Here is a 17,749-nt window from a genome sequence, read left to right as displayed (position 1 = left end):
CTCACACCCAACAAGCTCCGGAGCATGGATCCTACGAGGAACTAATGACCTTCAGATGATGACAGCCACTCCCCCACCCCTTCCCTCGAGTCACGGCTGATGGAGCACCTGAAACCCTTCTGGGCACATTTCAGTGAGGGGGACTCCTCCCTCCTGGCCCAGCCAGGTTTCAGTAATACATGCCAGGTCTGCCCCCTCGTCTAATATTAGGTCCCGGACGAAGGGAGCTTTGTAAACCACAGACCTGGCATTTAGCAACAACAGCCTGAGACCAGGGCCCTGACAACTCTCGCCATCTGGTCCTGGAGTGGAGCTAACAGGCACCTTAAGATGTACAAGCTCTTTGGAGTGGCATAAAAGCCTTGTAAAACAAATGAATAATACATGCAATTTTGAAGGGCTATTCTGCAGAGGAAATTCTACTTTATAATACAGATCATTGTAACTGATTTATTTCCTTAAACACGTTCGCCACTTTGTATCACTGTGATTTTAGGTATGCCTTGCAAAAATTAAAAGAATTCAAAATAAAGTGAAGGAGAGCACGGTCTGCCTTTTCGAAAACAAAAGCCCCTGCTTGTAACTCTGCTGTTTGAGCCTGGGAAATGAATGAATTTGAATTTTAGTGTATCTGTATATTGCAGTTATATCATCTGAGGTGGTTCCACAGTATGGAATCTTCTCCATTCTTTCTTTTTTTCTTAATATTCTCAAGTCCCAAACTGGAAGGCATGCACATGTGCGCCAGGGGTGGTTCTGAATCCTGGTGCAACCGGTATGGTGCAACGGGGCTGGGTGTCCACCATATGCACGCACACAGCGTGCGCATCCATACTTACCTCCCGTGATGGCTCCACGACGCTCCAGCTGCTCAGTGGAACGTTGTGCAGGCGCCGTACGCTCTGTGTGCAGAAGTCCCGATCAGCTCAAATATGGGTAAGGACGGTGGGTGGACCCCGGAATGGTACCTGGTGCTCCCAGCAGACAACGGTACGTCCGTACCAGGGCGTACCGGTTGTATCCCACCACTGATGTGCGCGTGTTGGAGCACCAAAAACCTGAAGACCAGCTGCCTGGCACACCTGTTTTTTGGGCATTTGGGGGGGGCTGTTTTGGGGCTGTTTTCAGACTGGTTTTCAGGCCCAAAACAGCCTGAAAATGACCCTGAAAATAGCCTGGGTTTTTTGGCTATTTTCAAGCCGTTTCCTGCTGCTCCGGTGCCTGTAAAGACCAACTGGAAACCACATGCACCGGAAACCAGAAGAGCACCTGGAGATCATGTACATGCCCCCAGAGAGGGCTCTGCCACGCATGCCATAGGTTCACTATCATGGGCTTAGACCACCTTGACTCTATTATGGTGCAATCGTATTATCAGGATTTCAGTTAAATGGTTCCTAACTTGCAAACATTGGTCTAAATGAATGCTGCATGTCTCACATGTAATTTCATCACAGGGATTATTATTCACAACCATGCAGTTACGCCTCCCTGACACTTAAAAGCATAATATGTTTTTAACAGTAGCTACATTTTAAATAATCTCTGAAATGTAACTATGAGTCCTATCCTCCATAAACTGTTAACATTTAAAACTGTTTGCTTGTCTGGTAGTCTGCAAAATGTCTGGAGATGATACAGTGGTCCACAGTTGTCCAGCATGTCCTTCCTCTAAGTCAAGAGTGGGGAACCATGGCCATTTTAAGACTTGTGGACTTCAAATCCCAGAAATCCTGGCATGGCCGGCTCAGGAATTCTGGGAGTTAAAATTCACAGTCATAAAAGGGCCATGGTTCCCCACACCTGCCCTAAATGTGCCCCTTGGATTGCAGTTCAGTGTTGATTTCTGTTCACTTGTGTCCAATACTTGGAGATTGCCTAGAAAGGTCCCTGCAGTTTTCTTGAGAAGATTTTTCTCATGTGCTTTGCCATTGCCTGATTTTCAGGGCTGAAAATGGCTGCCCAAGGTGACCCAGCTTCATCCCTAAGGCAGAACTATAGTTTGTATTCTCCTGGTTTCTAGCTCAGTGCCTTGTCTATTACACCAAATTGGCTGTGTGTGAGAGAGAGATTCTTCTGCCTGGACAAGTCCCTGCCATTTTCTTGGCAACGTTTTTCAGATGTAATTTGCAATTGCCTTCTTTCTGGGGCTGAGAGAAAGTGACTGGCACAAGGTCATCCAATTGGCTTCATGTCTAAGGCAAGACAATTATAGCAATGCAGCTTTGGTATTTAAGGTGTCACATAAATTGTCACAAAATCCCACACCTTTTTTCTTTTCTTTTTGCTTTGCAGACTGAAATGGTAGGCATTTGGAATTTAACTGCATAATTTAATGAATAGAATAGAAACTGTTGATTTAGTTATTTGACCATGTCAAAGGGTAACTTAAAGATAACAAAGATTATATTACTGTCCCCCACCTGTGTTGGATATTAGTTTTAAATTTGGGGATTGTGATTTTCCGGTTGCTGGTTTTTAGAAAACTTGCTCCAAAGGTATTCTCATCTTGGGAACAGATAGCAGACAGGTTGGTTGTTATTTTAATCTCATGCTTCTATGTTTATAATTAATTTTGCCCTGGTTATTTTTAGTTAAAGGGTGTCATGACCAGCTGGGGAGATGAGTTGGGGACATCTGTCGCGGAGCAGATGGGGCCAAACTGAAACTGCAGCATGTCTCTTCCCAACTATTCAGAGGATACATTTACCTCCGTGACTGAAGAAGAGGATGAGAGGCAGTACGCGGACGACTCATTTGAATTTTATGACTCAGCGGATGAGTGGAAAGAGCCAACGGCCTCTGATCTGACAGAGAACACTTGGCAATCCTCATGTCAAAAGGATGGAGGTCGGTTAGGATCCACAAGGATTTGGTTCAGTTCCTTCTGCAGGTTTACAAGTGGTGAGGGAGGGAGACTTAGGTCAGCAAAAATAGAAAACAAGCACAAGGGGAGAAAAAGACAAAAGAGAAACTTGCCAACTTTGTGTTGAACAGCAAGTTAATTTTTTTTATTTTGCTAACTCAAAAAACTTAGAAATATTACAAAAATATTAATTATATTTAAGTTATTAATAATAAAATATTAAGAATTTTTAAATAGATTAAATGAATTATACAATTTAAAATAAAAATAATAAAAAATTAAACAATATTACAGAAATGAAGAAATATATGCCACGCAAAAGAAGGAAATGTCTGTGTGTAGCATTTAGCTCAATGGGGGCAGTCAATTTGTAGAGCATCTGTGAGATCGGGTAGCTCTGTAAGAGCAGCAAAATACTGGATGCCCAAAATTCATATGGGCTAATCATTTTTAATGTTTTATATTTTTTTTAATGCTTTAATTGTATAATTAGTGACAGACATGGACAAAAGAAACACTATATTTGGCCTGTGATGACATTAATCAAGGAGAAAATCCCAGATGGTAGGAAACCATAATAGGAGAAAATGACAACCCTTCCACTCTTATAAGATTCTGTGCTTAGTGCACCCTTTAACCAGGACTTGTCAGGCCTGAGCCCCCAAAACAACACAGTGAGATCCACTTAAGTCTGCTTCTTTATTTGCTTACATCCATTAGACAGAATCTTGTCCGACTAAAGCTATAAGCTTCTAATGTAACATATACACCATGATGGTGAACCTATGACATGCATGCCAGAAGTGGCACGCAGAGCCACCTCTCCGGGCACGCCAGCTGTCACCTGTTGCTCTTCCAGGTTCTGGCATGGCAGCCGGCTGGTCTTTGCACATGCAGGAGTGCTGGAAACTCGAAGAGCAGCTTGCTGGTGCGCTCCCTAAGCTTCCGGTTTCTGGTGCATGCATGCGCACTGGCCAGCTGGTCTTTGTGCCAGAAACCAGAAGACCCGGTGACTGGCGTGCATGCACATGCCAGAAACCGGAAGTTCAGCCTCCCACCACGCACATGCGTGTCGGGGAACTGCTCTTCCGGTTTCCGGCACTCCCACTCGTGCGCACCGAGGAGCTCTTCTTCCGGTTTCTAGTGCTTTCCCTTTCCCACCCACCCCGACATGCTACCATTTCGGTACTCAGTGCTGAAAAGGTTTGCCAACATTGTTCTAGAGCAGTGATGGGCAACCTTTTTGGCGTGGTGTGTCAAAAATCGGCAAAAAAATTGAGCATAACTCGCGTTGTGTGTCACTTCGACAAAAACATAATTTTGCGCAATTTATAGTTTAAACTACAAAAATGTATAATTTCAATATATAATTGTATTTAATAAACCAAAAACAAATTATTTAACATACCTGCTTTGTTCATCAGTCGATTTGTATGTTGCCCTTGATATTATTGAACTTGTTTGGGGTGCCGTGAACCAGGGCTGTGGAGTCGGCTGCTTCCAGCTCCACGTCCTCATCAACATGCCGCTCCAGCCCACCCCTGCTATGAATATTCCTAGTGACGTGAGGGCGAAGAATATGAATATTCATAGCGGGGGCGGGCCGGAGCGGCATGTTGATGAGGACATGGAGCTGGAAGCAGCAGACTCCACAGCCCTGCCGTGAACTGAGATAAGTGAGGGGGAGGGCGAATTCTTTAACTAACCTGCCTATTAGTGACTTTTTTGTAGACTCTCTGTGCCGGCCTGACTGGAGAGAGGCGCGCACTGTTCCCGCGCTCCTCTCCTGCGGGTCCTCCCTCGCCGCGCTGATGACGTGTGTGCGCACGGCACGCACGCCTTACCAGCAGCCCCTGCGCTCAGAAAGGGGCGGCGGCGATACAGTAAGTGAGTGTGGGCGGGGGAGATCACACGTCCCCCCCCCCCCCGTTCCTCCAGCACAGATTCTTTCATCCTCGGCGGCCGTGCAGGAGCCGAGGATGAATCACATGAAATCCTGTGCGTGTCACCCCAAATGGCTACGCGTGTCAGCACTGACACGCGTGTCATAGGTTCACCATCACTGTTCTAGAGTGTGGCTACCTGAATCTCTTCCTCCTTCCAGGTCTGGACCATGCAGTCTTTTGTCTTGCGTCTCATTCTGGAATGTGCTGCCTCCTCCCTGGGAGACTGCTGGGCTACTGTTGACATTCCCAATTCTTCTCCTTCAATTGCAGACTCCCATCATAGCACTTTAATAACTACTTGATTAAGAAAAACCAGAAGGTTTTACACAATTTTATTTCTACATATACATACATACATATTTATCATATTCTAAGATTTCCTCCCAAAAAATCTTTGAAGGTTAAGGTTATCGAGAACTGCACCTGGACATAAGGAAGACTATGTTTTTAACAGTGCTAGCCCATGCTCGTGAATTAAACAGCTTCACATGTCTTTTATGTATGTCTGAGAGGGCTAAAAGCCCTATGAAGCGGTATATAAGTCTAACTGCTATTGCTATTGCTATGAGTTTCGCATGTATGAATCGGTTTGTCATTTGGTTGACCTCTGTTTTTTCCTCCTTCCTCCCTGTTAGAATTGTTAGATTCTGCGTTTGTTGTAGGAGAGTCTTTAACTAGAAAATGGATCAATCTTCTGAAAGTCAACAGAAGAACTATCACTGAGAGAGCCACATCTTCCATAGAACCAGATACTGGTAAGTCAATTTTCAGGTCTGAAACTTCTTAGCCTTAACCATGGTAATGGCGATACCTATTGAGTGCTACTAGACACAGTGTGGTGATACTATAATGTCAGATTTGGGGGCATTCTCCCATTTTTCATGTTTTTTTCAAACATATAAGCCTATCAAAGCTAAATGCAATTAGAATACTTTAGAATAGAATAGACCTGGAAGGGACATTGGAGGTCTTTTAGTCCAGCCCTTTGATCAAGCAGGAGAACCTACACCATTTCAGACAAGTGACTGTCTAGTCTTCTTAAAAACCTCCATTGATGAAGCATCCGTGATTTCTGATTAATTATCCTAACTGTTAGGACATTTCTGCTTAATTCCAGGTTGCTTTTCACTTCGATTAGTTTCCAACCTTTGTTTCTTGTCCTGCCCTCTGGTGCTTTGGAGAATATTTTTTTTAATATAATTTTTTATTTTTGAATAAACATAGACAGACAAAACATAACAAACACCACAAAAATATCTTCCATTACAAATTGTAAAAAGTGTGTCAATTGGTTACAAAGAGCTTTCGTGCATCCCTTCCACAGTCATCACCTACAATTCATATCAAGTTATATATTTTAAATCAAATATATTTATATATATTACTGTCATGATACCTCAATCTTCATATGACTATAATTGTTTTTACATCCCTATATATAAAATATTCCAAAATTTAAAGCAAAACCAAATGATGGCATTCCGTTCTCTATTTTCAATATCATCCAGCAACATTACACCTTTATAATACTTTCTAAATAAAAATTAATTATGTTTAATGACAAAGTTTCTAAACCTCCTTTCTTAATCACTGTTTACAATTTATATCCAATTTCCCTTTTATCATGTCAATACAAATATTACATTATTATCATTATCAATCATTTATTTAACAATATCCGTCATCATTTCATATATATTTTTTTGGTCTTAGTTTAACTAAATTTAACTTACGCTTTTTATTTTTTTTAATATAAGCTTTCATACATAACAGAGTTTCTAAACTTCCTTTCATGATCACCATTTAGAATTTATACCAAATTTCCTCTTATCAAACCAATACATATGTGCACATTGTTACCATTATCTATTTATCTAACTATATCCATTATCACTTCATTTTTAACATAATGCTCTAATTTTAACTAAATCTGATTAATATTTTATTATTAGTTTTCATATCTCAACCTGTGTCTTTCCAGTAATAGTGTAGTCTTATGTCTTTTGCCATTTGTGGAATTAATCTTCTGATTATTTCCTTAATCAAATTTGTGTGGACTTCTCTTCGCAACTTGTTGCTTTTTACATATCTTGTAAAATCTCGAGACCCTCCGTCAGCTTCTTTAATCAGCTTATCTTTGGTTATCAGTAGTGCTTTTGTCAAAGTTTCTCTCCTTGAATCCATCAGTTCTTCTCTTTTTCTTCTTCCATACCTTGAAATCTGGGATAGAGCTCTGTTCAGTCCCCCCTCCTTCGCTCGTTAACAGAGGACAGGCAGACGAACGTAAAAGTGAAGAACTTTATCAGTTCTCGCCTCAAGACTGGCTGTGAGCCCAAAAATAAACATAAATCAAGTCTCTGACCAGAAGATAACAGAATACAAAACAAAACTCTTACAAAACAATTCACTTCTCCAAGTGTCTCCTTGAATCAGGGTTATAGAAAGCAAATCGCTTCTCCAAGTGTCTCTCACAAACAAACTATGACTGATGAATGATGAACAAATGAATGAACGTTGACTCCTGCAACCAGGGCGTGGCACCATCCGTCCTTTTATCACCAGAAGACGCCACTAACGATCCCCAGCTGCATTGTTAATCTTGCATCCTGAAAAGACTCACAGGAGACTTCTGCTGAGTCACAACACTATCCCCCACCGCAGGGTCCTTTCCCCGGGTTCCGATGGTCTGGATGCGGTCGGAATGACTTGTCCACAAGAGGGCCCGCACCCATTTCCTGTGGTGCCTTTTTCATGAGTCCCAAACCTCTGCAGGAATAGCCCCTTGAGCCGGAACTCCCTAGGTATCCGGTGGCCACCATGTTTCCTTCCGCCCTTCACGGCGTCGACACCCCGTCCAGGGTCCTTCACCCTCTGCAAGGCCGACCCTCCAGACCCCCTACCGTCGGAGGTTGACGGCAGCTCTACCAGCTTTGGCCAAGCCTTAACACCCTGTCCAGGGTCCTCCACCCTCTGCAAGGTCGGCCCACCAGCCCCCCTACTGTCGGAGGTTGACGGCAGCTCTACCAGCTTCGGCCGAGCCTTAACACCCTGTCCAGAGTCCTCCACCCTCTGCAAGGCCGATCCACCAGCCCCCATACTGTCAGAGGTTGATGGCAGCTCTACCAGCTTCGGCCGCGCCTTAATACCCTGTCCAGGGTCCTCCACCCTCTGCAAGGCCGACCCACCAGCCCCTGTACTGTCGGAGGTTGGCGGCGGCTCTACTAGCTCCGGCCGAGTCCTAACACCCTGTCCAGGGTCCTCTACCTCCTCCAAGGCCAACTCATATGATCCCTCGCCGTCGGAGTCCGGCAGCAGCTCCACCGACTCCTGCCGAGCCACCATGCAATCCCCTCCTGCAGAGCCTTTCCCTCGGTTTCGACGATCAGGGTGCGGCCCAGAAGGGTTGGTGACAGCCTCCACGGAACACGGTCCAAGACAATGGTATCCCACCGGGAACCTAGAAACAAAGTCCAGTGCTGTGGGGACCGGAGTCAACAAAGTCTGGAATCTTGGCGGAGTTCTCCTTGCAGACCTGGCCCATTGGCACTGGGCACATGACTCCATGCACCTCTGCACGTCATTTTTCAGATGGGGCCACCAAAATTAACGGGAGGCCCGGCGCAACGTCCGAAAAAAACCCTTATGTCTTGATGCAGACGCGCAATGAACCTGCGAGAGCACTCGTCGACGGATGTGCCCTGTGAGAACATAGAGCTGGCCCCGACACTTCAAAAGATCCCTTTCCAAAGTCCATGGGGACGCCGGCCCCACTTCCGCCTTTCGTCACTCTACCCAGTCGTCACCCTGCTGCGCATCCTGCATCAGGGACTGCTTGCTCACGGGATGACAAACGGCAGCGCAGAATGCAACGGGTAGAACAGTACGAGATGGAAGCGAGTTCGCAGGGTCAGAGTTCTCTACTTTACACGGCAGCTCCCTGCCAGGTGTCCAAGATCCCCACAGTAGAAGCACAATCCCTCAGCACGTCGTCTGTCCATCTCAGTACGTGACACTCTAGGTCTGACAGCACCCAACTCCATGGGCTCCTCCCAGTCCACTGTAGTCCCTTGCTGAACCGGCATGCTGGTGGTCTCCTGGAATACACGGTGAGGCCTTCGCCTCTGCAGCCGGGCGTCTGTCCGGAGGCACAGGTGGACCAATGCGTCGAACGTCGGTGGCCTGTCCACCCTCGCCAGTTCATCCTGCAAGGCCTCAGACAATCCATCCTGGAATGTGTCCATTAAAGTTGGTTCATTCCACGTGGAATCCTGGCTACGCAGCCTGAATTCACTAACATAGTCCTGCAATGAACCACTCCCCTGCTGCAGTGACTTCAGACTTCTAGCTGATGTTTCCCCCTTGATAGGATCTTCAAACATCCGTTTGAAGTACTGACAAAAGCCCTGGAAGTCATCCAACAAAGGGCTTGGCTGAGTTAACAAGGGGGTAGCCCAACGGGCAGCTGTGCCTGAGAGCAAACTGATAATGAATCCCACCTTCGTCCGGTCAGTGGGAAAGTCCTCCGCTCTCAAACTCAGGAACAGCTGGCATTGTCCCAGAAATGCGGCAAACATGGCCAGACTCCCATCATATTTATCTGGCATGGCTACTGGGCACTTCCTCCTTGGCTGGGGGTTTGGCAGCTCTCTGCAGCTGTTTAATTTGGTCCGCCAAAATCGCGATTTGTTGAGCCATTTGCCTATTTTCAGCAATTAATTGCTCCATAAATAATCAAATGGAGGCTTGTCGGGCAGGAGTCAATCTGTTCAGTTCCCCCTCCATCGCTCGTTAACAGACGACAGGCAGACAAACGTAAAAGGGAAGAACTTTATCAGTTCTCGGCTCAGACTGGCTGCGAGCCCAAAAATAAACATAAATCAAGTCTCTGACCAGAAGATAACAGAATACAAAACAAAACTGTTATAAAACAATTCACTTCTCCAAGAGTCTCCTTGAATCAGGGTTACAGAAAGCAAATCACTTCTCCAAGTGTCTCTCACAAACAAACCATGACTGATGAATGATGAACAAATGAATGAACGTTGACTCCTGCAACCAGGGCGTGGCACCATCCGTCCTTTTATCACCAGAAGACGCCACTAACGATCCCCAGCTGCATTGTTAATCTTGCATCCCAAAAAGACTCACAGGAGACTTCTGCTGAGTCACAACAGAGCTCCTTTCCATCTATCTTCCCTTTCCATGTTCCACTTCAGTTCACTGTCAGTATCCATAATTATCTTGCCTCTTTGTTCATTTCTCCCCTGGGTTTTTAGGACTCTAACCACTTTTTCCATTTGCTGAATATCTTTAACTCTTCCATCGAATTTCACTGCATTACAATCTATATTTTCCAATCTTTTCTCAATTCTCTCTGTTGTTTCTAATAATTTTTGAATTTCAAACATAATCTGTTGTAATGTTATGATTTCTTTTTGGAGCTGTGCCATTCTTCCAACTAGTAAACACTGCCACTTTAGTTTCAAAACAAGGTTTTGTTTTCATTTCTCTCTACCTGCCAAAGAAGCATCCAAAGAGCACCTGCATAAACAACCCATGCTCGTCTCCTTGTCTCTTCTGTAACAAGCTGAAGCCTTTGAAGTGCAAAGTCAAAATGATCAAAGAGAAAAAAGAGAAAGCAATATTTCCAGGACTCAACTCCAACCACCAAGTGGCAGTGCAACTTCTTTTCCCTCTGATATTACTACCCGCTTTATATTCCTTTTATATCTTCTTTTATTCCAGGCTTAAAAGAAACAAAATTCTTAAATGGAGCAAAATAAAGAGAAAAAACCTATCCAAACCAATATTATAAAAATAAAGAAAAAGATTTAATCCATAGGTTAAAAAAAAAGAAATAGAAGAAGAAAAACCAATACTTTCACTTTAAAAATAGGAAATATTTGCAAAATTCCCCCCCCCCCCCACTGTCCAATATAGCTTAATTTCACTGATTATTTTCTTTTCTTTGCAAGTTTAATTTAGCATTGATTTTTGGGGGGGCAGTCTCTTTTATAACAATACAATTTCCTCACCAGATGGACACACGTTCTCTTTCCGCTTTTCTCCCGTTCCGGAGCTGTCCCAACTTCAGCAGCTTTTGGCTGTGCTTTTGTCGCCAGCAAGAAGAGGTTCTCTTGGATCAATCAGGGACTTTACGATGTCCCTGAGATCAATAAGACGTACTCTTCCCTGTCACTGTCTCTTCAGGATGGTTTAGGTCCAAAAGGACCATCCAGCAGCAAAAAAAATTGACTCCAAGATCGCACATCATACTGTTGCGACGTCAGCTCCTGTTCCCCTTTGGAGAATAATTTGACCCCCTCTTCTTTGTGACTGCCCCTCAAATACTGCTATCATGTCTTCCCTGACCCCAAACCTGCAGCTGTTCTATGTATGTGTTAGTTTCCAGGCCTTTGATCATCTTAGTTGCTCTTCTCTGAACTTTTTCCAAAGTGTTAACATCTTTTTTGTAATATGACCATCAAAATTGGTTACAGTATTATATAAGCTGGACGTTGCTTCCCTTTGAGTGCTTTTTTTGGGGGGGGGTCTACCTGTGGTGGTTCTGTTTCTCTTTTTTAGGTTAGTAAGTATCTTAAATGACCCAATGAGGCACAGATTTTCTAGTATTTGACAGGATGCCAGTGACTTGGCATTAGCACCATTGATGTTACTAGAAAATAGAAACTGTGCAATTGTGCTTATTGGCCCTAAAATATAATTTAGCCCCGATATGACAGGAATGGCAGCTCAGCAATTAATGCAAAATATAATGACTAGGTTATTAATTGGAATTGTAATAGCACCGTCCTAAGGTTAGGATCAATTTTCTTCTCATCATCCATTCTTTCACAAATGGTTTCTATTTCTAAAATGTTTTCCAAGAGCTGGGTAAAAGGAAGTCTTTTAAAAAAGGTTTTAGGATGGTTTCCCAAATCTGTAGCATATATTCCCTGTGAGATTATTACATTTAAATTAAGCAGCATGTCCTTAAACACACCCGTTGCATCTTAAAATGTACCTCTCTGGGCAGAACAATACAGCAATTGCTTTGATGTGCCACTGTCTAAAAATGTATATGTTGAATTTAATACTTGTTTGCTGGAGACCTCAGCTGTGGGAGCCTTTTACAATTTTCTTTATCTCCTTGAAAGAAGTAGGGAGAATAGCTTAATTTTTTAAATGCATAATTGAAGATCAGCTGCAAGACAATTAATACTTTCTCAGTAAATTTAAGAAAATGTCTAAATTTATCTGCTTTGAAGTATTCCTCCTCAGGTAAATGCTATTAAGAATGAACTAAAAAGCAAACATACATTATCAAAAGGTTTTTTTTTTTTGCTCAGCTTTTTCCTTATTGAGATTTTATCCTGATAAATTGTGTGACCCCATTGGGAAAAAAATCGCTTGTTATAAGATGCTAAATAAAACCAGATCATTATGGCTTGTTTCATAAATCATAGTTTTTGGCCTAGTGGTGAAGACAACCTAGTGGTTGTGCGTTCAATCCTAGGTAGCGGCAGGTGTTTATCTCCTAGGGTGGAAAGAAAAAAAATATCTGCTGCAAACTCTGCAAAGGTGTTGGGAAGGGCATCCGGGCAGTAAACGCTCAGCTCCATTGTCGCCTCCAAAATTAAGGGATTATAAGGCCACAAAAAGAGCAGTGGGAGAGAGAGAATGTATTTGTCTATCCTACTTTTCTGATTCTAGATGACTTCAAACCACTACATATTAAATGAAACCATTAAAGACCAGGTAAAGCCCTTCTTTCATCAGACCAGTTTCATGGCTAAGGTGGGATTAGAACTCAGTATCTCCTAGCCTAAGGCAGGACTAGAACTCATTACCCCCTTGGTGAGTGGCCCAAAGTCACCTAGCTAGCTTTTATACCTAAAATGGGACTAGAACTCACAATCTCCCAGTTTCTAGATCAGCACGTTGTGGTTTAGAAAGCAAGGTGGCTAGTAAGCAAAATAAGCTCATGCTCAGGGCACTAAGGAAGTGGGGGAACATCAGACTCCCCCCGCCCAAAAAGTTGAGCATGCCCTGAATTCTTCCATTGCCACTCACAGCTTTAGTTTTCAATATTTTTTTGCATTTGCATTTTTCCCTTATAACAATTTTATTTTAAAAAACATTAAAAAGTGATGAAAATTTGCATTTTCCCCTATTGCCCTAGTTATAAGTAAATAATTTGTTCAAATTGCTTACTGAGATTTGATGTTAAAAACATAAAATTTTAAAAAGTTTACATTTAATATAGCTGCAGGGGCTCAATGGCCTGGAATTACACTGAATTTTTAATCACTTATTTCCTCTTCAGCACTTGAACGTAATGCCTGGCCAATGAAGCAATGGAAAAGCTGAGAGGCACCATTCCTGGGCTGTGCTTAGGGCATCAGGGGGCCTTAATTGGGCCCTGCCCCTTTCCTACTGTTACTTGGCTAGAGTACAGATCTAGTTTCATAATACTGCTTTTTTAGCATTCCCATTATTTTAATTTGACCATTTTGTTAACATACAAAGCCTTGAGAACTTTCAAAGTGAAAAGCTGGGAGGTTCACTTACACCTACTGTTTGGTCTCCAGCTCAGTGCTTCTCGGCTTGAAGATGTGTAGACTTCAACTCCCAGAATTCCCCAGCTAGAGTGGATTGAGAAACACTTTGAAACATCTTGCTTGGGTAGTCCAGAGTCTGGAGACATGGTCCAAAGTAGTTCAAATTTTCCCATGTTGTCCCACATCCAAATTGCTTCTCTATGTTCTGGCCTTCCTGTATCAAAGAGTTTGATGAAAAAATTTGAAGGAAGTCTTGCTGGTCCTCTGATTAGCCATCTGAAGGGGCAAGGGAGGTAGGTCCCAACTTGCTCTATTCAGACTAATTTTTGGACCAGGTAGAATCTGTTTCCTAATAACAAATAACCCTGCCTACAGCACCTGGAATTTAAAAAGCTGAGTTTCTAAACCCTTTTCATCCATGTGGTTTAAGCTAGAAGTGTTTGAGTAAAAAGGAAAAGGAAGCCTTTGACTAAAACTGTTCCAGCATCTGCATTCTATTTTCTCTTTATTATCTGCAATCAAATCCTTTTTATTCTTCCAAAAGTCTAACTTTCCTTTTTGGCAAAGAGGTTATTGCTTTATGCTGTTGAAGGGGTTTCTTGTTTTGTCCCTGATTGTTGTAAACATTGTTGACTCCAAATGCACTATTCAATAAGTAATGCTAATGTAAGTTTCAATACAGGTAATCCTCGATTTACAACAGTTCATTTAGTAGTCTTTCAACATTACGACATCATTGAAAAATGGGATTTATGACTTTTTCACACTTACGAATGTTGCTGCATCTTCATGGTCATGAGGTCAATGTTAACATGCTTGGCAACTGATTCATATTTATGACGGTGGCAGTATCCCGGGGTCATGTGATCCCCTTTTGCAACCTTCTGACAAGCAAAGTCAATGAAGAAACCAGATTCATTTAACAACTGTGGCATGAAAGGTCATAAAATGGGGCAAAACTCACAACAAATGTCACCACCATGATATTCCAGGTGACTGGAAATAAGACTATAAGCTTTTTCATCCCTAGATAGTATCTGATACTTTGTTCTGTTTCCCCCTCCCTCCCCCCAATGAAGCATTACCAGGAATTTCTGAAAAAGAACTCGGGGCTCTGCAATCTTTCTGTGCCAGCAAAATCAACCACCTCCATCATCAGAGGAGCTCAGAACCATTGAGAAGAAATAGCCGTAAGGAACAGAGGCCTAGGATGGTTTCACGGAGGCAGCAGACGGGAGGTTGCAACTCTCCTGTCCCTCCTGAGCTAGTAAACAGACTTCATCTGAAAAGTCTCAAGGAGATGATGAAAAAGGTGCTGAAATCATGACCTTTTTTCAAATGACTGGGAGGGTGGGGAAAAGCCAATTGCTACTTGTTGTTATTCACAGACTTACAAGTAGTCCTCAACTTACAACCATTTGTTTAATGGCCAACATTAAAACAGCACTGAAAAAAGGTGACTTATGACTGTTTTTCACACTTACGATCATTGCAACATCCCCATGGTCACACAATCAAAATTCAGATCTTGGCAACTGGCATGTATTTATGACGGTTGCAGTATCCCAGGGTCACATGATCACCTTCTGTAGCCTTCTGACAAGCAAAGTCAACAAGGAAATCAGATTCACTTAACAAATGTGTTACTAACTTAACTGCACTGATTCCTTTAGCAACTGTGGCAAGAACTGTCATAAAATGAGGCAGGTCTCACTTAATAACCACCTCAGTTAATAACAGAAACTTTGTTTTCTCCCTACAAGATTCTGTGCTATTTTGCAATAGAAGATTAGCCTCAGTATATTTAAAAATTGCGAAAATCAAACTAAAAATGGAATGTTTGTTGTACATGCATATTTCATGCAAGTAAGCTCTTCAGCCAGGTTATTTTTCTTAATTGTGACATGATTTTGCATAGTACAGTTAGGTTCTCACATGCATTTAAGAATCTTACTGTTAGTTTTAGCTGAAGCCATCGTGATTATAATGAAGATTTAATGTACATTTTCACTTGCAGAAGGAAGACATCTACTAATGGGGAAGCCCAGGTTGAGAAAGGGCAATTAGCCTTGAAAAGAAAGTAAAAAACAGTCTCACCATAATTTTCTAAGCCCTGCTCTTTAATTAACCCCGAGGAGAAATGCTTACATTTAGTTATAGATGATGGAATATCCTTAGAAGGTAGTTTATCTTCCTTCACAGTAGCTTCTTGTTCATAGCGACAAGATAGAATTAATGAGATGAGTAATATGCACCTCTCCCCTTCTCTCAATCTAAAATAATTTAAGCACTATAGCTATAATGTGATGCTCTTCCAATGTAATCTGATACATGTTTAGTGAACCCTATTGCATTTAATGAAGCTTGCTCCTTAATAAAGTTTGTTGCTGGAGTTCTTTACATTATATTCTCTTTTTAAGAAGCTGAGTGTTAAAATAACTTTTGACAGAAGGAACAAATTGCAGTATGATGATTTCAAGGGATATGGCTAAGTAAATTTATGATATTGCTGCTACAGAAGTTATTGCAAGAGAGAAATAAAGGCTATCTCCTGGTGAAAATAATAATTGGTTTCTTTATTTAGCTCATTTTAGAAGAAAGCTTATCTGGTTTTAAAGTCTGCCTTCCTCTTCTATATACTTGCATATTAGCCTGCTCTTGTTTTTAAGGAAGACAGTGTGGTGGGATGTAATGTGGACTCCTAGGAGGGAGAGCTGCCTCCCAGAGTGCAAAGAGGCAACAGAGCGTGGAATGTCTGGTAGGCAGGAAACGGGCAAACACAGAATCTATAGTTATGCAGATAGCTGCTTTAGTCTGGCAAAATTCTGTCTGTAGGCAAACAACAATAAAGAAACTACTTAGAAGTAACTTGACATATTATTTGTTTTTAGGGCCTAACAAATATTTTTTTTTAATTCTATTTCTCTTTGCCTTTAAGATAGCAGAAATGGAAGTGCACCAACCTTCACAATGCCGCTTTTGCATGAAGAAAAGAGCAGGTTTTGCAAAAGTTGAATTTCTCAGTCGAAAGAAAACTATATTAGATAATGTTTTACTTCAAGAGAAACTGGAAGACTATATGTACACCAAAGTAAGCAAAAAGCAGAATATATGTACCAAACGTAGATGTATTGTATTGTGCTATGCTGCACTGTGCTATTTTATACTACACTACATGAGCCATAGTGGCGCAGTGGTTAGAATGCAGTATTGTAGGCTAATTCTGCTGACTGCCAGCTGCCAACAATTCAGCAGTTCGATTCTCACCAGCTCAAGGTTGATTCAGCCTTCCATTCTTCTGAGGTCGGTAAAATGAGGCCCCCGAGCAATAGGCTGACCCTGTAAACTGCTTAGAGAGAGCTGTAGAGCACTATGAAGCAGTATATAAATTTAAGTGCTATTGCAATCTGCATATCTCCAAATTGCTACTAATATTTTAGTAAGATTCAGAATTGGATTAGATTACATATTTTTTTCTCAAAAAAAGTTCATGAAATTTGTGTATCTGATTCTTTTTTTAACTTTGGAAATTAAAGTTTGGAAACCAAAGATTTATAATACAGATAGTCCTTGACTAACAACAGTTAATTTAGTGACCCTTTGACATTACAACAGCACTGAAACAAGTGACTTATGACTGTTTTTCACATTGATGACTTGCAACATCCCCATGGTCATGTGATTTACATTCAGATGCTTAACAACTGACTCACATTTATGATGGTTGAAGTGTCCTGGGGTCATGTGATCGATCACCTTTTGCAATCTTCTGACAAACAAAGTCAACAGGGAAGCCTGATTCATTTAACAATCATGTTACCAATTTATGGTGAAATGGGGCAAAATTCACTTAACAAATTTTTCACTCAGCAACATAAATTTTGGGCTCAGTTGGGGTCATAAGTTGAGGACTATCTGTATTTGAGTGAAATCAAGATTGTAGCAATGAATGCAGAGCCATTTTGCAATGCATTTTTTCTTCTGACTGGTAGTCAGTTTTGTGTAATGGGTGAGTCCACTTGCTTAAGCAAGTGTTTCTCAACCCTAGCAATTTTAAGATGGGTAGACTTCAAGTCCCAGAATTCCCCAGCCAGCCAGGCTCTGTGTCTATGTTCTGTATTCTGTCTCATTGTTCATGATAATTTAATAACAATACACATGCATTTATAAATGGCTGAGAGTTTATTGGATTTTACTAATAGGCATCATTTCTAGCACAATTTAATATCATTTATATGTTGCCTTCATCTACAATCTCATGTCCTCTAATCTGTGACACCTTTGTTTTTATATAAATACTAGTTAATGAACCGGCGTTGCCTGGGTATTTATAGGCGTCAAAGCCTTTGTCTGACAGGGAGCTATTGAGAGGAGCC

The 17,749-nt window shown here is 41.9% G+C and overlaps 1 protein-coding gene across 2 annotated transcripts; it reads left to right on the top strand.

Moving 5' to 3' along the window:
* The first annotated feature begins 718 nt into the window (after positions 1-718).
* Positions 719-17,521, top strand: CUNH8orf48 (chromosome unknown C8orf48 homolog). 2 transcript variants are annotated; one of them, XM_087727768.1, is made up of 4 exons: positions 719-936; positions 5,448-5,567; positions 14,453-14,685; positions 16,312-17,521. In XM_087727768.1, the coding sequence occupies exons 1-4, from the start codon at positions 933-935 to the stop codon at positions 16,687-16,689; spliced, it is 735 nt and encodes a 244-aa protein (XP_087583894.1). In that variant the 5' UTR covers positions 719-932; the 3' UTR covers positions 16,690-17,521. The 2 variants fall into 2 exon arrangements, with proteins under 2 accessions (XP_087583894.1, XP_087583893.1); XM_087727767.1 differs by lacking the exon at positions 719-936 and adding an exon at positions 1,675-2,850.
* The last annotated feature ends 228 nt before the right edge of the window (positions 17,522-17,749 follow it).

Source organism: Thamnophis sirtalis, unplaced genomic scaffold (genome assembly GCF_051295495.1).
Source record: "Thamnophis sirtalis isolate CommonGarterSnake01/CBP01778 unplaced genomic scaffold, rThaSir2_p1.2 scaffold_13, whole genome shotgun sequence".
In the NCBI taxonomy this organism is placed as follows: Eukaryota; Metazoa; Chordata; class Lepidosauria; order Squamata; family Natricidae; genus Thamnophis; species Thamnophis sirtalis.
Note: the sequence above shows the minus strand (reverse complement) of the source record. Positions and strands in the feature narration are given on the sequence as shown.